Source organism: Salarias fasciatus, chromosome 3 (assembly GCF_902148845.1).
Source record: "Salarias fasciatus chromosome 3, fSalaFa1.1, whole genome shotgun sequence".
Taxonomy (NCBI): domain Eukaryota; kingdom Metazoa; phylum Chordata; class Actinopteri; order Blenniiformes; family Blenniidae; genus Salarias; species Salarias fasciatus.
In genome coordinates, this window is record NC_043747.1 from 14,902,189 (window position 1) to 14,927,351 (window position 25,163).

The 25,163-nt window shown below is 45.7% G+C and overlaps 1 protein-coding gene across 1 annotated transcript in view; it reads right to left on the reverse strand.

The window, feature by feature from the left end:
- The window catches only part of slc8a4b (solute carrier family 8 member 4b), an 80,170-nt gene that overhangs the window by 12,385 nt on the left and 42,622 nt on the right, over positions 1-25,163 (reverse strand). Inside the window, exons 6-11 of the mRNA XM_030119487.1 lie at positions 24,710-25,126; positions 22,194-22,304; positions 21,938-22,090; positions 19,550-19,646; positions 18,961-19,152; positions 18,494-18,686 (exon numbers count right to left, since the gene is read on the reverse strand). Coding sequence (XP_029975347.1) covers positions 18,494-18,686; positions 18,961-19,152; positions 19,550-19,646; positions 21,938-22,090; positions 22,194-22,304; positions 24,710-25,126 — 1,163 coding nt within the window. The remainder of the gene's footprint in view (positions 1-18,493; positions 18,687-18,960; positions 19,153-19,549; positions 19,647-21,937; positions 22,091-22,193; positions 22,305-24,709; positions 25,127-25,163) is intronic.

Below are 25,163 nucleotides of genomic sequence, written 5' to 3' on the forward strand. Positions count from 1 at the left end.
TCACACACGCGTGCACAAGGGGAAAACTGCCCCGACGCAGTAAACTCAAGATGATAGAAATACTGCAGAGGTAAACTTGAAAATCAATGCAAAAAAAAAAAAGAAAAAACAAAAGTCAAGCTGCTTGACCGTCACTGTTTTGAGCTCAACGAAGAGGAAACAGGAAGGCGGACACACGGCCTGCACAGACCTGAGAGGCCCCGTCACGATTCAAACAGCAAGGTACAGCAGTCTGCTACACTTTTCCAGGAGTCCTGAATCACTCATGAATCAACAAAGGATTGATTCTAAGAAGTGGAATTTGGAGAAGCTGCTGTAAGACTCCTCTGCATTAATATTCACAGCAGGCCAGACCCCATTTACACTTAATTCCATTCATGCTGCTCGGGAAGCCTGAGAAACAATCCAATCTCAAAACTATTAAAGAGTGAAGTTACCCATTATTCCATTTGTAATTTCAGACTATAAAATGTGCTTGTCATTGTAAATGTGGTTGAAATTGCTGCTTCTTCTATCTGCTCTTCTCTCAACGATGTTACTCTTGTAAGAAAAACCGTCGCTTGGAAATTATATCAGTTTCCTTTTGTGAGGAGTTGCTTATTTTAGATTCAGTGCTTCCATTCACTGAATAGACAGAAGTCAGCAACATCATATAGGTTATAGCACTATTGGTCGGTATTGGGTTAAAAAAACATTTAAATATTGGTGCTTTTATATCTTTTCAGCACCCTGGACAGCTCCAATACAGTGTGGACACACAGAAAGACAATCACACACACACATCGCCTCAGTTTACCTCACATTAATATAATTACAATCGCAGCACATAAAACTAACCACTGTTTCGCACATCTCTTCCTCTGACTTTGCCTTAAATTTATAGTTTTCACGGCAGCAGCTTGTTTTTCAACCTCTTGCCCCCGAAATGAGCTGAAGTGAAATATGATGAGCAGCAGCTGAACGATGACGGCTGAGGTGACAGAGACGAGACGCTCCAGAGCAGCGTGCGGCACCAAACATGTCCCGCTTCGGGATTCACTCATATCCCAGCCTGACTTCTGCACTTCAACCTGTGCATTTTCGTTCTTCAGTGTTACATGTGTGGAGCTAACATCCTGCAAATTGCAGGATTCATAACCAAATGAGTTCTTAGGTTAAAAATACTGCCGCTAATCTAAAAACAAAGGTATTTTATTTTGTCCGAGATGTCCAGCATTAAGTACTAGATATCCTTCAGGTCTTCCTGTTGGAGTAAAAACAGCAAAAACAAGTGTGGGGAAGGCCGGCAGAAGAGAGCCGGAGAGATAAAAAGCTCTTCAGGGGCAAGATATTACCTCCCTTAATGATATCATGGACGGCATAATGAGAGACCGCATAACGAACGCACATTCACTACAGCTAAGTGGTCTCCAGCTGTGCCGAGTAATAAAGGCGAGTCTCTGATGTGCGTGGGAAGACGGAGACGGATGGGTGCAGGAGATGATTTCAGGGTGAGGAAAGAGGGACAGACGTGGTTATAGAAATATGAAGTAAGAGAAATTTAAAGTAATCTGATCCAATCTGAGAGGAAGAGACTCTGGAAGACTCTTACAGGGACTCAATTTAAAGGATATTACAGGAAAAAAAAGTAATATTTAACTTGCTGTGTGAAAACTGAGCGTACACTCCATACAGCACAGTTGTTCAAACGCGGCTTTGGAAATCATGTCACGCAGCATTCGGGGGACTTAACGGTCTAATCTGCGGAAGTTGTAGGCGCAGCTGGTGTTTGTTTACGCGGGGAAACTGATACAGATGCTACTTTTTGGGTTCAGAGAGCCTAAAAAATTTGAGTGACGCGCACAGGAAGCTCAAATTACTGCATTAGGTGCCAGTGCAAATGGGTGGCGGGCGCCAAAAAAATAACACGAAGCCGTGTCAGAAGTTAATTGGGAAGGGGAGAACGAGTATGTGTGTGAAACAGAGGGATGCAATTTTACTGGCGGATTTAATGAGAAATAAACTGAAGTTGATGTGCGAAAATTCAGAATTTACAATCAGAATAAATAAAAGATTTAACAAGCAAATGTTGGAACGCAAGTTTCTGTCTTTCCTCTTGTTTAGATGATCAACCTCGGTCCACTCCTAAAGTAGGAACCATCACTCACACATACAACTAGAGAGAACTTTCAACATCACACTGCAGTCTGGGAACATGTTGGAAAAAACAGGAAGCGTGGAGCATATGTGGTTGGCATAGAAACCGTGAGACGTCGGAGTGTGTATCAGTGGCGAATCCCTTCCACCATCCCCCAAACACACACATACGGTATACGCCCACATCACACTCTTTTTACACACCTCACATAATGCACACGCATAAGACCGTCTTCACGTCGGCCCCACATGCACACGTTCGTGTCGAAGCAATCCGGCCTGCACTATACGCTGTTCTGGATTAAAATATGCCATAAATCGCCGAATCACATCGAGCAGCAGCACGAACGCACGTCGCATGATGTCCGATAATCCAGAGCAGCTACTTTTCTCTGCTCCGCCGGGAGTATAAGTGAGAGAAAAGCATGAAGGAAGACGACGGCGAGGAGGAGGAAATAGCTATGCAGTCAGAAATGTCAACTGTAATGGAAAAGAAAGGAGGAGAAGATTGCAAAAAAAAAAAAAAAAAAAAGAGTGGTTCAGATTCGACAGTACACAGACTAATTTCTTTATAAATACATGGCTGCATATTGAATAAATAACAAGCAATACTTTTCAATTTAGGTACATTATAATGTAACTGCAAGTCACTGCCGGCGAAGCCTCATTAAACAGCAACTGGATGAGGAAAGAGGCGAAGACAGATAAGACACAGAGAAAAGGGAAGAAGGGGAGGTGTGAGGAGGAGGAGCAGAGCAGAGGAGGTGATTCTGGTGGGAATAAGAACTGGGAGTGATGAGGTCTGTCGCCTGTGAGCGAGAACGGAGCAGACACACGTGCAATATGCAAACGCAGACGTACAGCGCAAAACCTCCACACTTACTAACATCAAACTACACTCTTTGATCTCTCCGTCTCCGTACTATTACGCACATACCCTCACAGTTCCTCTCTCTCATTCCATCTCCTCGATTCACATGAAGCCCGTTTGGTCTGCATGAATGAGTAAAGGGATATTCTCTTGCTGCAAATACAAAGTATACGACACGTGACTATCCACTGGATTTGCCTTTTGCCCTCGGGGGGGGGGTTGCAATCTGCAGATGTGCGTGTTGCTTCTGTGTGTCTCTTCCAATTTTGGAAGATATATATTCCTCTGAAATTTTCATACTTAGCATAAGAGCAAGAAAAAAAAAAGCCAGTTTGCCTCGGCAGCCGTTCCTCCTAATTGAAAAAGAAGAGCACTCCCACTTCTCTTTCAATGTCTGTTCTGTGCAGGGTGGCTCTCGGAGACGGTCTCATGAGGTCAAGAATGCACTTAGCAGTTTTCAGGAGGAAGCAAAGGGAATGAAATGAAATCGTAGAAGAGAAACGGTTTGAAACTTTAAAGAAAATATGCTTGAATGGGAGATGGGATCGAGGGCTGACAGCGGCTGGGCCTCGATGACGCCAATCACAGAGGACAAGCAGACTCAGACTTCTGCTTTTTCCACGGCAGGTTATGCTTTCTGCATAATTCCTGCGCACTCAGAGAAATCAAGCAGGATCCGTCTGACGGAGCGACGGGGTTTTGGATATAGAGGTATCGTGGTCGGGGTCAGCGTACGACTCTGAGTCAGCTGAGAGCTTTTTTTTTTTTGAAGTGGTCCGGGGTTTGAACAAATACTCTGACTTTATGTAATGGCTTATGCAATGGCTTGTGTTGCGGGCCTTTTTGCCATTTTTTTCCGCGAACGCCGCTCAGTCCTGAAAAATGGCACAAGGTGAGGAAACGCCACCTGCGCGGCTCCAAGCAGCTTATTAGAATAATTATTATTCACCCACAGGGCGGCCATTTATTCCGTCCTTCAGGCAGACTTTCACAGACGCCGCTTAATCTGCGAAACCGAATGCGGCGGCGCGGCCGTGCGCAGGTTTATGGCGCGTGCCCGCCGACGGCCGGGAGGATCTATCATTAAACCAAGAATAGACACGATTATGTATCAGTGCACGTCTCGCGCAGCGAGGCTGCAGTCAGTCATGTTACTGTCTCGCATGGAAGTTACAGCGACAAGTGGCGCCTTAAGGACAAAAAAACTTAGGGGACGAACGTCCTCTGCTTTCTACAAACTTAGCTTGGTCACTCCCAAATATACCCACCGCTCTCGGTTTTAATCAGTCCCGAGCCGGTGAGACAGAACATGACGCATCAATTCAGAAAAAAGTGCGAGTCAGGAGGAGGTTGGGACAAAAACGAAAACAATGTAATGATTTTGGCCATTTTAAACATATAAATGTAAAGTTATGCATATAATGTCATCCGAATGTGAATGAATATGAGCTCCGTTGGACTGTGTTTCACTTCTGTTGACATAAAGGCAGAAATCTTTTGAGATTGAGAGAGAAAACAGGCTGATATAATTCATATCAGTATACGGAGCGAACAGCAAAGTCGCCCCGACTCCGCAATACGCATGAGACTGATAAGAAGTGACGACCGCCATCCAGTTAGCTTAACGCCGTTTGAAGGACGTTGAAATCATGACCCAAAGCAAATGTTGATTAACTTTGTCGCTGCAGTTATGACAGAGGAAAGATCCTTCATGGGTTTTCGAGGTTTTTGCACAACGTGAGACCCACATTTCTCTCTCCTACCCTCTGTTATTTAATGCCGAACGTTTCTTTAGTCTATATAGATGTAACCCTGGCATCCGACCGCGTCCGCGTCGAACTCATTAGCTTGACAGTTCCAGCTCAGAGCTTTGTTTAAGGCGCTTGTCATGCTGAAGAGCGGGGTAACGCGCGCAGCAGCCGACAGGACTTTGTTTCAGAAAACGCTGTTCGAACGTCGCGGCCGCTGCTTTCGGTTCTCTTCCGACTGAAAACGCTTTTAGCAGCTTTAATTATACATTACAGTCGGTTTTCTCACGGAGGGGCGAGACGCACGGAGGAACAAATGGAAGGGAAAGGAGAACGCGAGGGGCTGGGATGTGAGATCTATAAAGGGAATTTAAAGACAAATTACATTTATTTATTAAATATAAATGCAGCATCAAAGAGGAGGAAAGAAACAGCTGAGCAACAGATGGAAAGATTAAAAAGAAAGACACAGATACTGATGCATCAGGAAGAAAACGCCATCTTGATCAAGACTGGAAATAATCACCAACACGCAAAGAGTCGAAGATGAGGAGAAGTTAATGAACGACAGTTTCTTCCATCCCTCACTCCTTTTCCTCCTCCTCCTTCCTCTTCTCTTCTCGTCTGTTCTCATGTATGTTTCAGGTCCGCTCATCTTATATTTATGTCGCGGTCAAGCAAGCGGCTGCCACGAAGAAACAAGCTGTTTGAGCAATGTCACAACACGAAGGAAGAAGCCGCCTCGCGAGCTTTTACGCTCCGTTGTTTAAATCGAAAAATAAATTATCTTTGTTTTCCATTGAAAACAGACTAAAGGTTGTTTAACTCATTTAATGTCTCAGCTCTATAAAAACACCATAAACTTACTGAAGGTGACCAATCTGCGTTGTGGGATCCAGATTCCACTTTAAGCGATTTGTGTTTGTAATTGGCCGATTGACCTTTATTCTCAGGCTTTGAAGCCAGCAGAGAGCATCCCTGTGCCTTAATTTAGCCGAGTTTAATCATTCTCACCGGTCTTTATCATCATCGTGTTTGTTCTTGTTTATAGAAATGGAAGTGGAACGTAAACCATTGACTTGTATGCTCGTGCTCTTGGGGTTATGAACACAGAAGTGTGTTTTTAAATGTGAAACTAGAGCAGTGTGAGAGCTCACGCCTCATCAATATGTGCGTCGATATACGAGAACGCCTCCTCTTCCTCCTCCTCTTCCTCCTCTGTCTGACCTTCAGCCTTTTCCCCTGGGATTTCTGAAGATTCCCTGAATTCTCCTGATCGTATCATGTATTGTAAATATCTTCAGGGAAGCTTTTTTTCCCCCCCTAAACTGTTACAAGATCTATAAAAGTAATTTTTTTCCACACATTCGTAAAACTCTGCTCATCTTTACTGCTCTATTAATACACCGTCACGTCACGAGCCGCTGCCAGTTAACCTGATTGATTATAAAACGCTCCTCCAGCTCTTTATTATTACCTTTTTTAGTTTTTCTTCGTATCAGACCTGTGGGCCATTTGTTGGGGATTTACGAGTCATTGGAGAAGATTACACCAATAATAAATGGGTCGTTTGTATTATTTTGTTTCCTCTGTAGTCACACTTTCAATGTTGGTTTTTTTTTTTTTTTTTGTTTTTCAGTCACGTTCTGCCTCTTCAAGACTCGGGACTCAACAGCTTTGTTTATCCTCAAGTGGAATCCCAACTGAATCAGCAGTCAACCAAAACCAAACGGAACAAAAAAGGGAATAATCACAATCTGTCAAACACTCAGACATCTGTCAGAAACAACAAATCAGGGCTGCAGCGCAAACGTGGACCGCATGCTTATTGCTTTTCGTTTTTTATTATTTCAGTTCAGCCACAGAACTGTACGAAAGAGTGTATTTAAAAAGGATTAACTCAATGTATTTACGCATCCAGACAGAAAAAAAATGACAAAAATAATAAGTAGTGGTAAAATTATGGCTTTTACTGAGAGAAGAACCAACTAACTAACTAACATGGAGCAAATCTCAGGAGGTTTGAAGCCTCTCTGTGAGTCTCAAGCTGTACCTATTAAAGCGGCCAATGCGGCTTTTATATAATTTTGTTTTTCCATGAGTCACACTTTTTCTTTCTTTTTTTTTCCTCCACATTTTCTCTCAAGAATCAACAACTTTTTTTTTGTTTTTTTTTAATCCTCAAGTGCAATTCCATTTGAATGCGCAGTCGAGCAGAAATACATAAAACAAGGAGGAAATAATCACAATCTGTCAAACTTTCAGACGTCTGTCAGCGGCGACAAATCAGAGCTGCAACAGAGAACGTTTAGTTTTTAATATCTCAGACTTTACTTCACCCACCAGCTGCGACCGGTTCGTTCCTGTTGAGGTCAGACCAGTGTGTGTGTGTGTGTGTGTGTGTGTGAGAAATGACACCTTGGTTTGACTGACGGGCGTCGGAGGCTGAAGGTGAGCGCCATCAAGCAGTGGGGTGTGTATCGCCATGCCAACCACTGCCAGGCCCGCACAGAGCTGTGAGCCAAAGAGTTTCACACACACAAACACACACAAACACACACACACACACACAAACACACACACACGCTCGCTCTGCCCCTGGCACATGAAAATCAGCCGCCCTTCTCTTCTTCTCCCATCAGTCTCCTCCACTCGCTCCTCTCATCCCTCCATCCGCCACCCATTGTGCCAACAGTTGGCTTTTACCAAATGTGAGCCACCCTCCTCATCCTCGCCTCTTCCTCCTGTCCTATTTGATTTTCTCCCTTCTTTCAAGCTGTCATTTGCCCCCGTTCGCTCTCTGCGCACCCCTTCGTGATTCCCCCCTCTCTCTCCTGTCTACGAAACGATTCATCCTCCGCCGACGCCGACTCCCCCCTCCCCCCCACCTACATAACCCCGCTCGTCCATCTTTTACCCATCACTCCCGTTACCTGCAGCGTGTTCATAACCTGGAGGTCGTGGAAAGATTTTATCAGTGTCCATCAGGGGAAATCAGTCTGCAGAAGGCGAGCGCTTTACTGTGGAAAGTGAGGATTACTCCGGTTAATGTGGCTGATTACAGCTTCCCAGCTGCACGGCGACTTTCACTGGGATTGTAGAAAGACGCGATAAATATTTAGATTTATTGATGCGATGATGAGGCTGCATTTTAAAACGCCGACATTTCCCCTCGTCCTCTTCCATTCTGTTATTTCGGTCCTCTGCAGACAGTTTGCCCTTCACCTGCACTCCGACTCGCCGTTTTGTATTTACGGGCCATTAAAAAGCGAGCGTCGTCTCCACACCGAGGCTTTATTGGCGATGCATTTATGGCACACTCAAGAAATCAATAATCACAAGCCTCCGAGTACACTAACAAGCGCTTATAAAAACAGCGAGTGTGTGTCTGTGTGCATAAGTTTATTTAACGTCAGAGAAACTGAGGAAAACAAGAAAAGCTCAAAAAATAACAAATACTGGTCTAAATTCAGCTGATAGAGACAACAATAAGGGATTTAACAGAAGGAAGGAGGATGATAGAGTGAGGGTGATAAAGATGGAGGGCAAACGCTGAAGCAGGAGGAAGAGGCAGAGTGGCGAGGAAGAGCGAGGAAAAGGTGAGAGGGAACGGACAGAGGAACAATAAAGGAGCGAGGGATGATATATCATCCTGTAAAATGAAGAGGGAGACAGAGAAGGTGTCTGCGATGGGAAGAATAAAAGTGAAGAGACGACAGGGGGGAAAGATGGATCAAGCGGAAGGTGGAGGGCAAAAAGAAATACAGAGATTAATAAAGGAGACGGCGGGTGAGGGATAGGAGCCTGAACGGCGAGGAGCGGAGGGCGGGGGCCGGGGGGGGGGGGGGCACTGCGATTCTGAGGAGGGGAGAAAAGGATGATGGGGGAGAGAAGGAGGGAGAAGTTAAATGGAGTCAAGATGGAGAGAAGCAGAGGAAGTGTGCTGGAGAGAGAGAGAGAGAGAGAGAGAGAGAGAGAGAGAGAGAGAGAGAGGAAGAGCTTTGTGTGACTCGTCTCCTCCACAAGCTATTAGTGATTTAATCACTCTGACATCACGGTGTGTGTGTGTGTGTGTGTGTGTGTGTGTGTGTGTGTGTGTGTGTGTGTGTGTGTGTGTGTGTGTGTGTGTGTGTGTGTGTGTGTGTGTGTGTGTATCATACCAGATTACCCCGAGGTAGTGCAGTCAGGAACTGGCTCATCACTCTTTCACAGCAGCATGCATTCATCCTGTCAGAGTTTCTCAAGCTCTGGAGTGAGACTCCCGAAACGGGTCACACCGGCCTGGTGGAGTGTGTTTTTGTGTGTGTGTGTGTGTGTGTGTGTGTGTGTGTGTGTGTGTGTGTGTGTGTGTGTGTGTGTGTGTGTGTGTGTGTGTGTGTGTGTGTGTGCTCCATCAGACTGATATCAACACTCCAATCATCACAGGTGGCAAGGAGAGAAGTCTTGATATTGACCTGCCACCCAAAAACAAGGGCTCAACAGAAACAAAATTTAAACTGTTTTCTTATGAGAGCAAAGCTAAATCCAAATAACATCAGCAGTTTCCAGATGGATCAGTTTCTACTTGTAATATATTTAATTTCATATATTTGTATCAAAGCATTTCAGAGCTGAATGTAACGTCAAAAATCAGGCCAAGTTGAAACTGAAATGTCATGACATAAAAGATCCCACCAAAAGAAAAAAGAGAACAAGTTTAAGGAATGAGCTTTACGAATAAGTCCTGGCTGCATTGTGAGCTAGCAGTTAGCTCAAAAACAGCGAACAGTGATGGAATCCAGAGTTCAGGATCGACTAAATCACAGTGTAATCATTTCAGATATCTTAGTGCCAAAATACACCTACAGAAAAAGAGCGCGCTGAATGAAAGACTGAATACTGATATTAAAGGATAAGAACGGTTTAAACAGCTTTCACGTTGTTTATAGAATCAAGTAGAACAATACACTCACCCCGAACGCTTTTCTGATCCGAACAGTGCTTCGGGAGAAATTTAGATCCAAAATGGAACGGCGGATATCCGTATACGGCTAGCAGACGGGGCATGGGTAATGCCGCTCCTAAAACGGCTTTCGTCATCCAAAAACTCATTAGTTTCACCAATATTTCATCATGGTCCGCTCACGCCACTCCTCCACGACAGATGAAATATTGGTGAAACGAATGACTTTTTGGACGATTAAAGCCGTTTTAGGAGCGGCGTTACCCATGCCCCGTCTGCTAGCCGTATACGGATGCCCGCCGCTCGATTTTGGATCAAAATTTCTCCCGAAGCACTGTTCGGATCAGAAAAGCGTTCGGGGTGAGTATATTGTTCTACTTCATTCTATAAACGACGTGAAAAGTGTTTAAACCGTGCTTATCCTTTAACATCACGAACATGCTGCAAATCTAAGAAGCAGAAAGTTAAAAAAAAAAAGAGTATTTAATCTACCTGCCCACAATAAGCTTGATCTTACAAATTTATTCACAAATGCAACTTGTTACCCAAATGCTTGTCAGCTGATTGCATCTGATTGCAACCGCAGCTGCTTTTTGCAATCAGAATATTTCCTCTATTTCCATCAGAATCTATTAGTTTGTTGGTGTTGCGGCTCTCCCCGGCTGAGGGACAGCACCAGACGCTCTCTCGGTCCGAGGCCAAATGATCATTTCGGCTCATTTCATTTGCTTGCTGCTGCCACCAGACGGGCGTCCAATCATGCACAGAGGTCACTGCTCTGGCAGAATTTAACAATCCCCTCGAACCAGTCGGGGGGTAAACTATCGGCCGGCGCGAGGCGGCGCCTGCAGTGGGCCAGCAATAAAACAAGTGAGAAAAATAAACAGGGAGGGAAAGACACACATCACTCAACAATTTCTCTCCGGCGCGTCGGAGGATGGAGGTCAAATGTGGGATTAAAAAGTTTGAAACTGGCAAATGAAGTCAAGTTGTTAATGAAATGACATTTCAATTTTACATTTGCTACCAGCAAATCGATGCTAAAATAATTTTCAGTTCAATCAATACTGATTATTAGAGGCAGCCATGTACAGATCAATACTACAGATAATGAGTCACGGCAGTGTTTCATGTCAAAGGGTATGACTGCTGCTTTTGAAGTGGAGAACAGAGGGTAAACGTGCCGAGTTTCCACCTTCCAGAAACCTTCCACTCAAACTTTATTCCCCTGGTCAGCAGAAAGGGAACAAAAGAAGCAGCAGTGGATTTACAGGAAGCACAAAACAGAAGCTGTAAGTCAAACACGACTTTTCCATCATAAATATTACAGTGCAGAAAGATGAATGAATCGCACGTCCCCCCCCCCCCCCCCACACACACACACACACACTCGCACCTAAACCTCAGAAAGTCTTTCAAGACTGTTTGAAAACTTGCAGTCAGAATAAATCGAAGTGACATCCCGGTCCGCCCACCCTGCAGCCTCCGCCTCGGCCTTTGCTGGTCAGTGAACGCACCGCCGAGGCCTTTAATACGGCTGCGGCCCGGCAGGGTGTGCGTCCCGGGGCAGATGTGCGGCGGGGAGGGGGGGGGGGGGGGGGGGGGGGGGGGGGGGCGGGGGCGGGTTCAGTGGGGGGCCGGCAGCTCCCGGTGGGCCTCCGGGCTCTGATTACAGGGTGTGTGCGGTCCGCGGGGGCTTGATCACAGGGAGTCGTTGGCAAGAGTCAAGCGTGTGCACGCTGTATATGTATGTGTGTGTGTGTGGAGACTCCTAAATCTGACCATAGGGCGTGATTGTGTGTGTGTCCATTCTTGGCAGAGAAAATTGCTGGAACTGTGGGGCTGAAAAAAAAAAAGAAAAACAACCACGGGGGGAAGACGCTGGGTGAAGAAGAAGAAAAAGAGCGCCCAGCAGAGAGGAGCGGCGAGGAGCGACAGAGACGCCGAACGCTGGAGCCGCACAACAAAGACGCCGATCCGCAGAGGAGACGAGAAAACAACATCAATAAGGGCGCAAAAAGGCAACAACAGAGTGGAAGTGAAAGCTCCCGAGGCACGCTGTATTTAGTGCTGCACGCAACAGCCCATTTTAAAACAAGTAGTAATGCCATTTTTAATGTAATAAAGCCAGTACTTAAACAACTTGCCAACAGTGTGATATGATATTTGAGCCATTTTCATAATAGAGCTACATTTCTTGGAAACAAAAGCGTTTTCTGGCAGGTTTTGTGCCGTTTTTTAATAATGTGCAGAACATTATTAGTTGCATTACATCTTATTATATCTTTTGTGCAAAATGTGTTGAATTTCTGTTCTGAAGGTTGTTTTTACTTCCTTACAGGAAGATGAATAACCAGATAAGGAAAAGAAAGAAAGACAGCTGTGCTCCATAAGTTTTGTGTGTGAAGCTCAGAGGTGGATCACTGTCGAATGGGGGAAGCTGTCAATATGGCGACTGCCACATCGATTCTGATACACAGTTCAAGCCGAATATGATCCGCGCACAAAGAGAGACGGGACACACACACACACACACACACACACACACACACACACACACACACACACACACACACACACACACACACACACACACACACACGTCTTGTGAAGTTGTTAAAGATGCTGACTTAAGCTACTTAACTCTGACTGCTTTGACATTAGAGGGGATGAAGGAAGAAGAGGGGGGATAAAAGCAGGAGGGTGGAGGCAGAACATAAGAGAGCCTGAAGGCAGGGAGAAGGTGGAGAAACACGAAGAGCTGAGAGGGAGAGGAAAGGGCGGATGAAAGCATGTGTGCTTCATTTCTTCTCTGGTTATTTTTTGCTCCGTGACTCTGTCATTTAGCCTTCGATGCTCTCCGTCCTCGGTCTCTCTCTCTCTCTCTCTCTCCGTCTCTCTCCGCCGCACGCAGACCATGACGATGCTGAAATGTGATTTGCCCTTTAATCTTCATAATCCACTTGGCCAGTGAATGTTTTGCTCTACTAATTAAAGAACAAACAATGGGTGTGTGTTTCGCACGTGGGGACGTACACGAACCGTCAGGAGTTTCACGAACTTACAGCAAAAAATGTTTAAGAGAAAATATGAAATATCCACGAGGAGGAGCGAGATAACGGCGGCCGCAATCCGTCTTAATTAAACTTTACTCGCAGACACAACGACAGCAGATAAAACAAATCCATAGAAGCAAATCAACAACAAAGCGTTGTCTTTAACTCATCCTTCTTCCTACTTTTTCTGCCTTTTTCCATTGTTGTCTCGTCTTTGTCTCGCTTACAATGGGATGGATCAAAAGCTGCCATGGCAACAACCAGCGCGAGGAGGAAAAACGAACAACAAAGTCATCCCGATGAAAAACGAAGGAATTTTCACGTTTGTCCACAGAAACTCATTTGTGGACCAGCAACTTAAAAGGATGCGAGGCTTGTACAAGAAAACACAGGATGGATTTGCACTTTAGAGTGGATAATTATGTTAACCCATCAAGTAAATTATTCTTATCATCGAAAACATACAACAACAACAATAATAACAACAAATCAGCGCACCTCACGAGGTGGAAAAGTGAGTCAGAAACAACTGGTGTGTTGCACCACTGAGCAGTGGTTTTTTTTTTCTGCTTCCTAGTCGTTCAAATCTGGTAAACAACACATTTATCCTGGAGTGAAACTGGTTTAATCTCAAAACAGTTTATCAGCGTGTCGATAAGTAGGGAGGGCGTAATGGGCCGACTGCATGGAACATGGTCCTTTCATGTGTGTGCGCGCGTGCACGGCTTAAAGAAGGAGAGTGCACGTGTGGGGCTGGAGGACGAGGTGAAGTGACACAGGCGAGATGAGCAATGAAACTACAGTGAGCTGCTGACACATACAAACGCACATATGCACGCATGCATGCACGCACACGCACGCATTGTTACGCCCTCTACACACACGGCACGGCGACACGCAGCTTTTAGGGATTTGGAGTTCAAAGAATGTTTTATTTTTGGAACAGCTTTGGGTTAGTCACCCTACATCGGTGACAGACGGAGAAACAGGTTGCAAATATCAAACGCTTCACGAGCGGCGCAACACATGCTGCAGACGCCCACACCAACACGCGCGCTCTCACTTTTTTCCTCCTAATTCCTAAGGAACGTCTCGCCGAAGGGGGGACGTGTTGTTTAAAAAACTTCTCCTTCACCGGCAGCTAATGCATGATCACAGCCCTTCTGACAGCTTTGTCAAAAGCACTAGGAAGTTGAGTTTGGGCCTCATCAACGCATAATGAAACATGGCAGGGTGCCGGGATTACAATAGATAAGACTCAACATCGGGAGGACGTAATTTGGCTGCACTTGGGGGATGTTTGAGTGGATCTCTATGATCCAATTAGAAAGCGACAGAACAGGCTTGTTCTCCTCGGAAATGAGCTCATTGGACTGCACTGCTATGCATTTTGAGATGAAATTACCATCCAATAAAGCCCTCCTTCCTTAAAATTAGCATCAAATCATAGCATGGAAGGCCTGTCGAGCTTTAGATTTCTCTCGGGATGATACATATTGTAAAATATATGTGAGTCAGGAAAGGATCCAGAGCTGGATGGTTAATAAGGAGCTGAACGAATGGTTGATGATCATGAATCATTATTCTGTGGAAGGGCGGAAAAATGTATCAAGAAAGGCGAGACTTCAAGGAACGAGAGGCTGAGGTTTTAATACGGCCGCGTCTGGAAGCTGACATGCCGCAAAGTTTTTTTTTTTTTTTTTATGCACAATAAAATATTCTATAAAAACGCTGAGAGGTGTCTCGCCGCGTAAAGCGAGCGCATTCGTGCGCACGAAAACACACAGGAACAGACACGGGGCAAGGCGGTAATTGAATAGGCGTTGGCACAGTTTGGCGGAGACACCTGTTTCAAATTTATAATGAGCAGCCAGGGGAGAGGACCACACACACACACACACACACACACACACTCACACTGTAATGGATGCAAACATACACAGACTGTCACACACACAGGTGTCTGGGCCTTGGCTGTGACGCTGTGCTGAGTTGCAGGTCAGAAAAGGCTAAGAATAAGTGGCCATAGTTTCCAAAGACACGTCTTCTGATTAACAAAAGGACGAGGAGAGGAAACGAGGAGGCAGACACGGCGCTGCGACAAATAACTGAGAGGCTGCGCCGACGAACAACCAGGAGATAAATAAAAAAGAGAACTAATTGGCTGAACAGAGACAGAATTAATTTATTCCCGCTGCGCCGAATAGGAGTCTATACGAAGAATAAATATAGACGCGCGGCACTTCTGACACTGAAGTGACACTGAATAAATTGCGCGGCCCTAAATAAAACGGCTCTGGATTCAACACAGCCGCAAACTCATTTCTCGAGTCGAGCCACGACATTTAACCTGTGATCGAGTGGCCATTTTGGGAGATTGTGCTTCTTAAAGGTCACTAAATCTCAAAACACAGAGTAAATACCAGCATAGTATTGAACCATTAGGAGCAGAAACGTACAGCATGTTGGTGAGTAATGCCACTGTCCAAACTTTCTGTTTTCCCCGCTGTGTTTTCAGTGGATTTGGGCGTCTCATCAGCCCAAAATAATGGCCGTTGTCATTTTTTATCAGTTCTATAGATATGGGGTGGTAAAGAACAAAGAAATGTACTGACGCCAGGAGGTAAGATTTATGAGGAGGAGGAGCAGAATGAAATGAGGAAGCAGCTGTTTGGATGAGACTTCGCTTCCCTTCTGGTTCTCATCCGCTTATCTTCATCTGTGTCAAAAAAAAGGACAACTGTCTCAACTTTTACATTTATTATGGCTTCAAAGAAACTGTTTTCAGACTTTAAACATTGACTTATTCAGCAAAATCTACCACCGCATGAATCTCTCCGCTGCTCTTCAGCATCCGCTGGTTTTCCTTCACTACATCCCTGAATCCAACTCATCTGCAGCATCCTTTCATCACGATATGCGATGTCGTGTCTGGGTTGAGTCAATTTTCTGAAAAGAGGTGTGAAAACTCAACGAGAGGTTTGAAAAAAAAAAAGAAATAAAGAGGGAAAGAAAGCCATTTCTAGGCTGATAATCAGTGGGGATGTAATGAGGCAGAGACAGAAAAGGGGAGAAGATGGTCGATGGAGGGAGGAACGGTAAACGAGTGCAGCAGATTAAAGGAGCAGGTCCAGGTTAGCGGAGAGACGGAAGGTGATATCTGACTTTGGCTTCAAAAGCACGAAGATGAAAAGAGGCGAGAAAACGGCGCGGCCGGAAGAACATACAATAATTGTTGGAGATGAGAAGAGAAAGACATTAGAATTAGAGGGAAAGAGCTCATCGGACAGTGATAATGAGGGAGATGCTAAATCCATCTTTAACTGAAAAACCAACTAGTGACTGGACTTCCCACGGAACAGCTGAATAGGAGGATGATGAAGCAGTGTACAAATCACCGCAGATAGAAAGGACTGATTGGTGAAGAGATGATGAAAGAGGCAGAATAAAGACAGAGGTGAATAAATAAAACAGAGGGTCGAGAGACAACAGGAGGGGCTGATCAATGTGCCACGGGGGTCTTCTCTTCGGCGTATCCTTCAGCCGGCTCACTCACACGTCCTCACGTGGAAGCGTCAGATTATCGATCCATCGCCTCCCGTCCTCCTTCCCTCCGCCGCCTCCCTGCTCATCCAGCTTTCGCACAGCAGAAGCTTCAAAGCCTCTCAGCTCCTTTCCCTCAGTGTTTGATCCAAACTGCCACTTCCCTTCGTTCCTCCCCAGCTCGCTTTTCTTCAGGGGGGGGCTTTATTGGAAAGCACAGACCGGCGACGGGCCACAGAGAACGAGGATGAGTGGAAACGAGGCTCAGGAGCAACATCAAATAATCCCGCCTCGCGTCAAGCCCGGAGCGGACAATCGCATCCAGCAGGAGAATGGGAGCGAGCAGAGCAGCGGTGCTCCGAGGAGGAAATACAGCGGCGGTGTGAGCGAGCTGAAGTGCAGCAGGTTTGATTTCGTCCACAGATCTCCAGCTGCATCCAAACCGCCACACAGGAAGGGACGTTTGCTGGGGTTTTGTTCAGAGTAAGTGTCAAGTTTGACTGACTGTCTGCACAAAAAGGATCAGCAAAGTCATCAGAGATCATCCTCTGAGAACAATGAATGTCAGCGTCAATGACAATCCATTCAAATCCATACAAATCCATTAAAGGAAGCTGGTTAGAAGTAATCTGTCGTCAGGTTATCTTGGGGTGAATGTAAAATAACGTACTTAGCATAAACACGCAGAAGCCAAATGGTGACTGTTAATATAATATATACAGCATACAGGCATATGTGTAACATATGTAAGTCTGACTGGAAATATATTCTTCTCACACCGCTGCTTGTTGTTATGCATTCTAATCCGATGATAACCTAAATAAAGTTTATTTATGATCCCCGGGGTGATTTTCAGAAGCTTCATATAGATGAGCGCTGCGCGGCTAATCCACTTCTCACAAAAGGAGATACCTCCTGTTTACTCCTGACCCACAAACTTACAATCTCCCGGCAATAAAGCATACTCTGCAGCTCGGTGATCTTCTTAATCCTCTTGTTGCGGCAACACCGACAATAGCTTCAATTTCGGCTAATCTGATCTGGTGCGATCGGAGCTTCGCTGACGTCACTTTTCTACTTTGTTTTCGGCGCAGATACACCGAGCGGTGGTCGACCGGAGGACAACCTTGATTCTACAGTTAACACTAATTCACACGTCTCTCTGTCTCTGTCTGTTTCTCCAGCGCCGCCCGTCTGCTGCCTCGATGACCTGCTGCTCGCCACACACACACACACTCACACTGTATCCTTGTAATGACACTCCTACCTCCAGGCGGACTGGTTTTAAGAGTTCTCGCTCATTTGTGAATGAAAATCTGACACACACGTGCAAATATACACTTAAAAGGGCTGAAACGGACACTAAAGCCACAAAGAACCAGCCTTTCAACTCACACACATACAATTAATTCTAAGCTTAACCCTGAAGCCAACAATATCCTCTGAAGGTCAAAATCCGGTGTGCACACACATACAAACACACACACACACACTCCATCTGAGTAGTTCTCTCAGCACGAGCCACAGAAAAGCTGCTTTTGAATGGCCTTGCTAACATTTTAGTGCCCCAAGCCACACACAAACGCACACACACACACACACATTTCTGTATTATTAAACTTGAGAGAACACATTGACTTTCCCCGCATAAAAACACTGTCAAAATCCCCACAACCACTTATCCACGTTCCAAGAAAGTGAGAAGTGCTTAAAAAAAAAGAGCCTCTTTGTGCATAAACGGCCCCATTCTCGCATCTGAAAGTCAAATTCACAAATGGAGAGGCACGAAGCTGCGCACGCACCTTCTCTCACACACACACGTCCAAGAAAACACGGAGTGCCTGCTTTGTCGGCCCCGGGGGGCCCGGAGGAAACTGCATTCCCAACCGCTTTACGTATTGGTCAATTTAACAGCGCTAACATCAGCGTATTAAAAATGTATGTGCCCAAGGACACGGAAGCAATTTGGTCGAGCGTCTACGTGTGCGCACACGCGTGTGCGAGCGTTTATTGCAGAGTCGCCTACCTTGAAAAGTGACATTATTACATTGTTATATATCTAATAGAGCCATTTCTACGGCGAGACACTCGGTTAACCAAAACAGCAGTTTGTGAAGGGAAGTCAGCCGCGCGGAACGGAAGCGGACGCTGAAAAAAATGTGTCGCTCGCCCTCTTTCCACACGGGGTTTTGCTCACATGGTCTCGTCGTTCTGGAACTCCAGCTTGCCGGCGGCCAGCTCGTAGTCCTCGCCTCCCTTGGCGGTCCCGTCCAGGGTCCGGTAGGGGACGGCGACCAGGCCTCGGGCGCCCGACGTGCGCAGGACCTTCACCTCCATGACGCCCACGCTCTCGCTCACCCTCTGACTGGCGCCCTCGAAGGTAAAGATGCCTGAGAAGAAAGAAAGAAAGAAACAATTACTTTTCAAGAGAGATAAACACTGAAGAACAAATGAGGCTAATGAACGCCTCCACTCACACACAGTACAGAGAGAGACAGTAGATTACCACCCACTCTCTCTAGATCAAGGATAATATGCGTTAGGTAAACACCCACTCATTCGCCCTCGCTTTAATTCTCTCCGGATGTTCTCCAAGTCTTGTAGCGGAAACTCCAGGATTACTTTTAACCATGTTGCAACAGTCCACTCCCAGGCTGGTTTTACCTGCGTGGTCGTCGTCGTAGATGGTCACCGTGGCGGTGTGGTTGTCGCCCAGCACGGCCTTGGGCGTGGCGCTGGCGTCCAGAGGGGCGGCGCCGATCTCCGGGAAGCCGACCACGCGGGGGTTGCTGAGGTGCACGTAGAAGTACTCGTCCTCCTCGAAGATGTCGTCGTCGATCACCCCGACCGTGATCTCTGAGGAAAACAAAGGAATGAGATGTTGTGAAATTCAAATATATGAAAAAAAAACATCAACTATACAATAAGATATAATAAAACTGGTGCTGTGCTGCGAGCAGAGGACTGAAAAGACATCAGGCTCAGTCCCTACCTGCTGGTTGAACATGTGTTAACCTCGGTTTTCGGTAATTCGGTCGAGTTTAACCGAACTGTCAAAACCGTACATTATGTAACCGGTAGAAAATGTGGAAAAGTAAAAACCGCTCCCTTTTCTTTATTTTTGTTGAAGCTAATCTGCCCCAAGAACTGCAGATGGCTTTTAATGTTTGAGCGTGAGTCTCAATGACATGTTTTTTGAAAATATGCCATAAATTATTGCTGTCACTAGTTTTTTTTTCTTTTCTTTTTTTACCTTTGAGGGTTTCTCCTGGCTTAAACAGCAGCGTTCCCTCTGCAAACTCATAATCTGAACCTGCGTTGGCAGTGCCGTCCTCTGTGCGATAATCCACCTGAGAGAGATAGGGGGAAGTGGGGAAGAGGAGAGGGGGGACAGAGAGAGAGAAAAGAGAGCCATCAAAGATGAAGCAGAAGTGAAAAGGGCAGATAAAGACAGAGGGAGAAGAGAGAACAGAAAGGAGGAGGAGGAGGAGGAGGAGGAGGAGGAGGAGGGAGACAGCAGAAGAGACGGCCGGCGAGGAGATAGAGGAGAGGCATTGGGGAGATTGGGACAGAGGGCGAGCGAGAACAAGAAAAACAGCTTCATTAAACCGAGCCCTGCAGTCAGATACATTCAGATAATAAAGACTTTGAACATGGTGCAACAAAACTTTCTTTGTAACGTCTCCTTTCTCCCTGCGCCCTCCCCATCTGTCTGGTAATTAAAACACTGTCTTTCTAGACACCTGCAACAGCGGAAGAAAGGTGAGCCGACGCCGGCATTTAAATTATACAAGTTATTTAAATGATCTGTTCATGTCTGTGGATAAATCGGCCGGTCTGCGCTGTGAAAGCTTGCCCGCGCTCTATTTTTAGCTCCTCATGAAATGTGCATAAGTGAAACTTATTTGTGAATGCATCCATTCAGATGGCCGATATTCCTGGGGCCATCTTTTATTTATGCTGTTATACAGGGTCCGGGCTGCTGGGAGACCACCCATGATGCACTGAGAGCAGCTTCTCTCCTCCTTTTTCTTCATGTTTTTTCAGTGTTCGTGCGGATTTTTTTTACCTTTGTGTTTTTCCTCCCTACTTCTGCTTGTGTAGGACATGTTTATTCCATATTATCCTTTGTTCATATATATTTCAATGCATAGTTGAGTGCAATCATATTTAATTTTTAAACAATCAAGAGAAACCATCCTTTTAGATCTTAAACAGTACACTTAAAACTAACATCACAGCATTATTGAGTTTATAATTTTCCCTCCATTCAAACTTTTTTATTTTCTCTGCATGTCCATTCTGTTTCTGTCTGTTTCAAGTTGTCATGAACTTCAGTTCGCTACTGCTGTGCATATTGGGGGGTCTGGAGGTCATTTTTCACTTTGACCTCTTCGTCTGTGTCATGCTGATTTTGGGTAAAAAAACTGAAGTTGCACAGCAGCATAATAGATCTGGTGTTTATTGACCTGAAGCATAAAGCTCTGTGTTGCTTTTCAAAGAAAGCTTATTCTTTCATAAATCTTTTTGAACATTTGCTTTTTAAACCGGCTGGAGGGCAAACGCAGACTGAGACAAAGCTCAGCGGGCTGCGCAGCGCCGGAGGTGGAGGACCAGGGGCACCAGACTCCACAGAGCACCAGAAGCATCATCAATCTACATTCATCCACCAGCTGAATGTTTGTGGCCATAAAAGTTTGACTTTCACTGCGTTGTGGAAAGACAAAAGTCTAATGTGACGGTGGTTTTATTCAATGTGATGGAGGCCAAAATTCAGCCTGAAATTCATTTTGCAGCAGGTTAAAATGAAGGGAGAGTTCCCTTAAAGCTTTAATTGTTGGTTATTATTCCGCCATACGTACGCCGCAGGTCTCTTAAGCACACTTCACAGCAAGTTGAAGGCTCACTTTGCAGATTACAAATAGACACTCGAAACTTTCGACACGGTGGCGATCAAACACGAGTGCCGCCTTTGAGAAGTCCTTCTTGGCAGAAAAATAATATTTCTTTTGCCTGTAAAGTGCCGCTCTGTCAGGGTGAAAAAGCCCGCGTGTGGGCTAAATGCACCACTTCGCTTAACAGGATCACTCTTCAGCTGATGGCAGACAGAGACCGCTCCGTCAGCCCACCTGTGCAGAAAACTCGGATCGCAGTTTCACTTGTATACAAGGAGAAAAATAGAGACGGGAGACAACCTTGCAAAGCGGATATCATATCAATCGACTGGCGGAGGCTCTCTCGGGGATATCGCTCATTCAGATCAGGAGGCCAGCACACAACTCAGCATCAATGAGCCTTTTGCAAAAGAATATGCTGCTTTCTTTCCGAGCCAACCTGATTTGAAATGTAAAACTCGGAGGAGAGAGGTGTCTCGCAGGTCTCCTCTGTTCCTCTATATCACCTGCCTCTTTCGCTTCACAAGCGAAAAAAGCCAACAAGGACACTCACAACCCGACGAGTGAGATCAGATCCAGACGAGGAGAAAAGCCAATATTCGTGGCAGCAGTTCAGAGAGGATTTCTGTTTTCTCTGGTGTCTGCCTGCTCGTCTTTTGGCTTCTTTCCCCTCAAAAACAGTAGTAGTCAGTGATCCCCCTCCTACACACACACACTTGTACACACAAACACACACACACACAAACCTTGACGGTGACGCCGGGATCTCCTCCATGCCTGGCAACGGTCAGTTTGAGAGAGCCGCAGTTTTCAAAGCACTGGTACAAAGAGGGCTCGAACTCCATCCTGACTGTGTGTGGGTCGTCCTCCTGCGCCTGGGTCTCATGGCTGCTCACCACCTGGAACACACACACACACACACACACACACACACACACACAGTCACATAGAATCAGGTGAAAGGTGCACTAGCGTTATTGACCTGCGGCCCACGCGCCTCACCTTGCGAGCCTGGTCGGCGGCGTGCTTCTTGAGGATGTTTCCCGCTCCGATCATCATCCTGGTTGCCTGGATACGGTAAAACGCCCGGCTCTTCTGCTGCTGCATCAGAACCTGATTCAAAGGGGGGGAAAAAAACGCTAATTAATAAAATGATTTCGCGTCGCGTGTTTAATTTGTTCCGTCTGGATACTTCTCGTGAAATCTTTTCGCATTTGCGGCGTAATTGGAGGGCGAGGCGGTGAATCCTCTCCTGGGAGGCTCTTCCCACGCCTCCGCGGGGAAGTTAAAACCAGCAGGAAAGGTCAGCTGCATATTCACAGAGGTACTCTAAAAGATTGAGGCTTAATATTCCGACTGGCTTCTGCATCTGAAGACATGTAACCGCACCTTTTTTGCGAGGGAAGCTGAAATAAAATAGCAAAAATAGGTGGGGAAAAATATTCCGAGAGATCGATTTAACTCCTTCATGAGAGCCGCGCTCCGGCGGCTGGCCCTCTTAGCAAAAAATCCTGATCTAATGAGGCTTATCAATCCATAAGTAATGATTTCAATAAAAAATGGCTGACGAGTAAGCTATTACAGTAACGATTTACCAAATTGAAAATGGACAAATTGGCCTCTGTAGCAAGTACAGATCATTAGATTAAATGTGGCCTCAGAGCTGCGAAAGCTGCAGTTTATTTAATTTTAGTGAGTCTGCAGTTTTACGGCAGGATCTTCATAAAACCCGAAGTTCCCCGAACGGACGGAATTAGTTATTGTTCGTCAACCTAAAAACTCAACCTGTTTTCGCTGAGCAAGATCTCCGAGCTCCATTTCCCCCTCCAAACTATTTCATTTTTCATTCGGTGATTCATTATGACTGCCGAGAACTTTAATTCACCCGGTCGGGTTTAATCTACAGAGCGGCTGTTGTTCTTATTTATGGCGCCGAGCTGAGGGGGAGAAACTGGCGGGGGAGAGGCTGCAAACAAACATCTGTTAGCCGCCCGGCGCACGTTCAGCCTGCCAAACTCCTTCCCTTCCCTCCATCCAGAGGCAAACGCATGTCGGAGAGGAGGTGAGGGAGGGAGGAGCGGAAAGCAGGAAGGGGGGGGGGGGGGACAAGGCGACTGACTCTACAACAGGAAACTGGGAGACAGAGAATCCTGCTTCACAACATCTCTAATACAGCCGATTAACCGAGCGAGTCGATTAATGTCAGTTCAGACGTGGAACCACTAAATATCACGAGTTGAAGACAGTTTGTTACTGTGACTACATTTAAAATATCAAATCTCAAATCTAAATTTACCCCAAAAAATATGAACTTAAGGTCAAAATGCTTGCTTCTGTGGCCACAGCTTGGTGTAGGATCACAGTTTCACATTTACAGGGACGTAAAAAGACAGGACGATTTTATAATTCTGTTTTCTTTAGAATAGATTAGAATAGAATAGAATAGAACAGAATAGAATAGAATAGAAGTATTTTATTAATCCAACAGGGAAATTCCTTACTTCTTAAGCCTATATAAATCTGTCTTATGTGCTCAAAGGCCTAACCTTCATTTATCATCTTTTTCCTACAGAGGTTATAAGCAGTTAATGCTTCAGCTTAGCCGTTAACAATAGCTTCTGTCATTATCTCCAGCCGCTCGGTGGTTATTCTCTTTAATCACTCATCTGCCTTTTTTTTTTTTTTTAAACTACAAGGTAGAACAGTGTGAAAACTACCAGTGGGCTGGTAAAGGTCAGCCTGTTTGTCAGCTCTTTACTTTCATCCGTGCTGCTTGCAGTTATGTCAAGAACAGGCGGTAAATCAATTATGACACCTTTGACAGGCAGCATAATGAAATTTACCATCAGCTTGATTGAATTTGGATAATTTCTTTGGTTATTAACACCGTTAGAAACAGCTGGGACGGCACCGACGCGCGACTCGAGAAAGTTTAACCTTTCCCAAAGATTTCCACGGAGGAGGATTGCATTTATATCTTTAATTTAATCTCTTAATCTTCATAAAGCCTTAATTGTAACAGGTGAGACACAGCTGAATGCTCAGGAAAAAAAGGCAGCAAAGTGACCTCAAGTCAATTTTTTTTTTTTTTTTCAAGCTACAGCTTTTAAAGTCAGAAGAGAGATTTCACACTCATATATCCAAGGCTGACGTAACTTACCGGGACAAAAGCCACCTGATGGCAGAGCGGGGAACATGTTTTAGTGCTGTCAGTCATTTTGCACTGGCGGTAAAACAACAACTCGTGTTTATTTCTGTCTGAGAGCGACTCAGGAGAGATGTGTAGGGCTGTAAAGTTTCCAATCAGGACCCCAAAAAAATTATTTATGAGAAGACTTTATCCACATTTACTGAGGCAATCATGTAGTGAATGAATGAAAATTCAAAATTCATTTATTTAACTGTGAGTAAAATCTATTATATTGTAAAAACCAAGCGATAGAGAGAATTTACATGGGGAGAACATGCAAACTCGGCAAGGAAAGGCCAGTGATTGGACTCGACTGCGTGCTGCTGACCTGATAATTCGCCATTTCAATCAGCTGCTCCATGTCTTTGTCCGGGTGCCGCTGCTTCAGCTCCTTCAGGGTCCTCGCCATGTCCCTCCTGGCCTCGTCCTCCTCGTCCTTCGCCCCTCCTTCCTCCATCATCCCTCCGTCCATCCCGCTGTGGCAGTTCAGCGCGATCTGCCCGTCCAGCTCCAGCATGTCCATCTTGGTGAAGCCCCCCGGGCCCAGCGCTCCGCCCCCGCCTCCCCCGTCCATGCCTCCGATCCCCCCGTCGGCCCCCCCCTCCGTCTCGATGATGATGCCGCGGTTCTTGTCGGCACGGTAACGCTTGCGAACGTACTTGTAGAAGAGGAGGCGGCGGTCGGCCACCCAGGCCTGGACCACGCAGAGGGGGAAGCAGAGGAAGGTGAGCACCGCCTCCCACACCTGAGGGAGGAAAGAGATCAGCGTTAACACTCCAGAC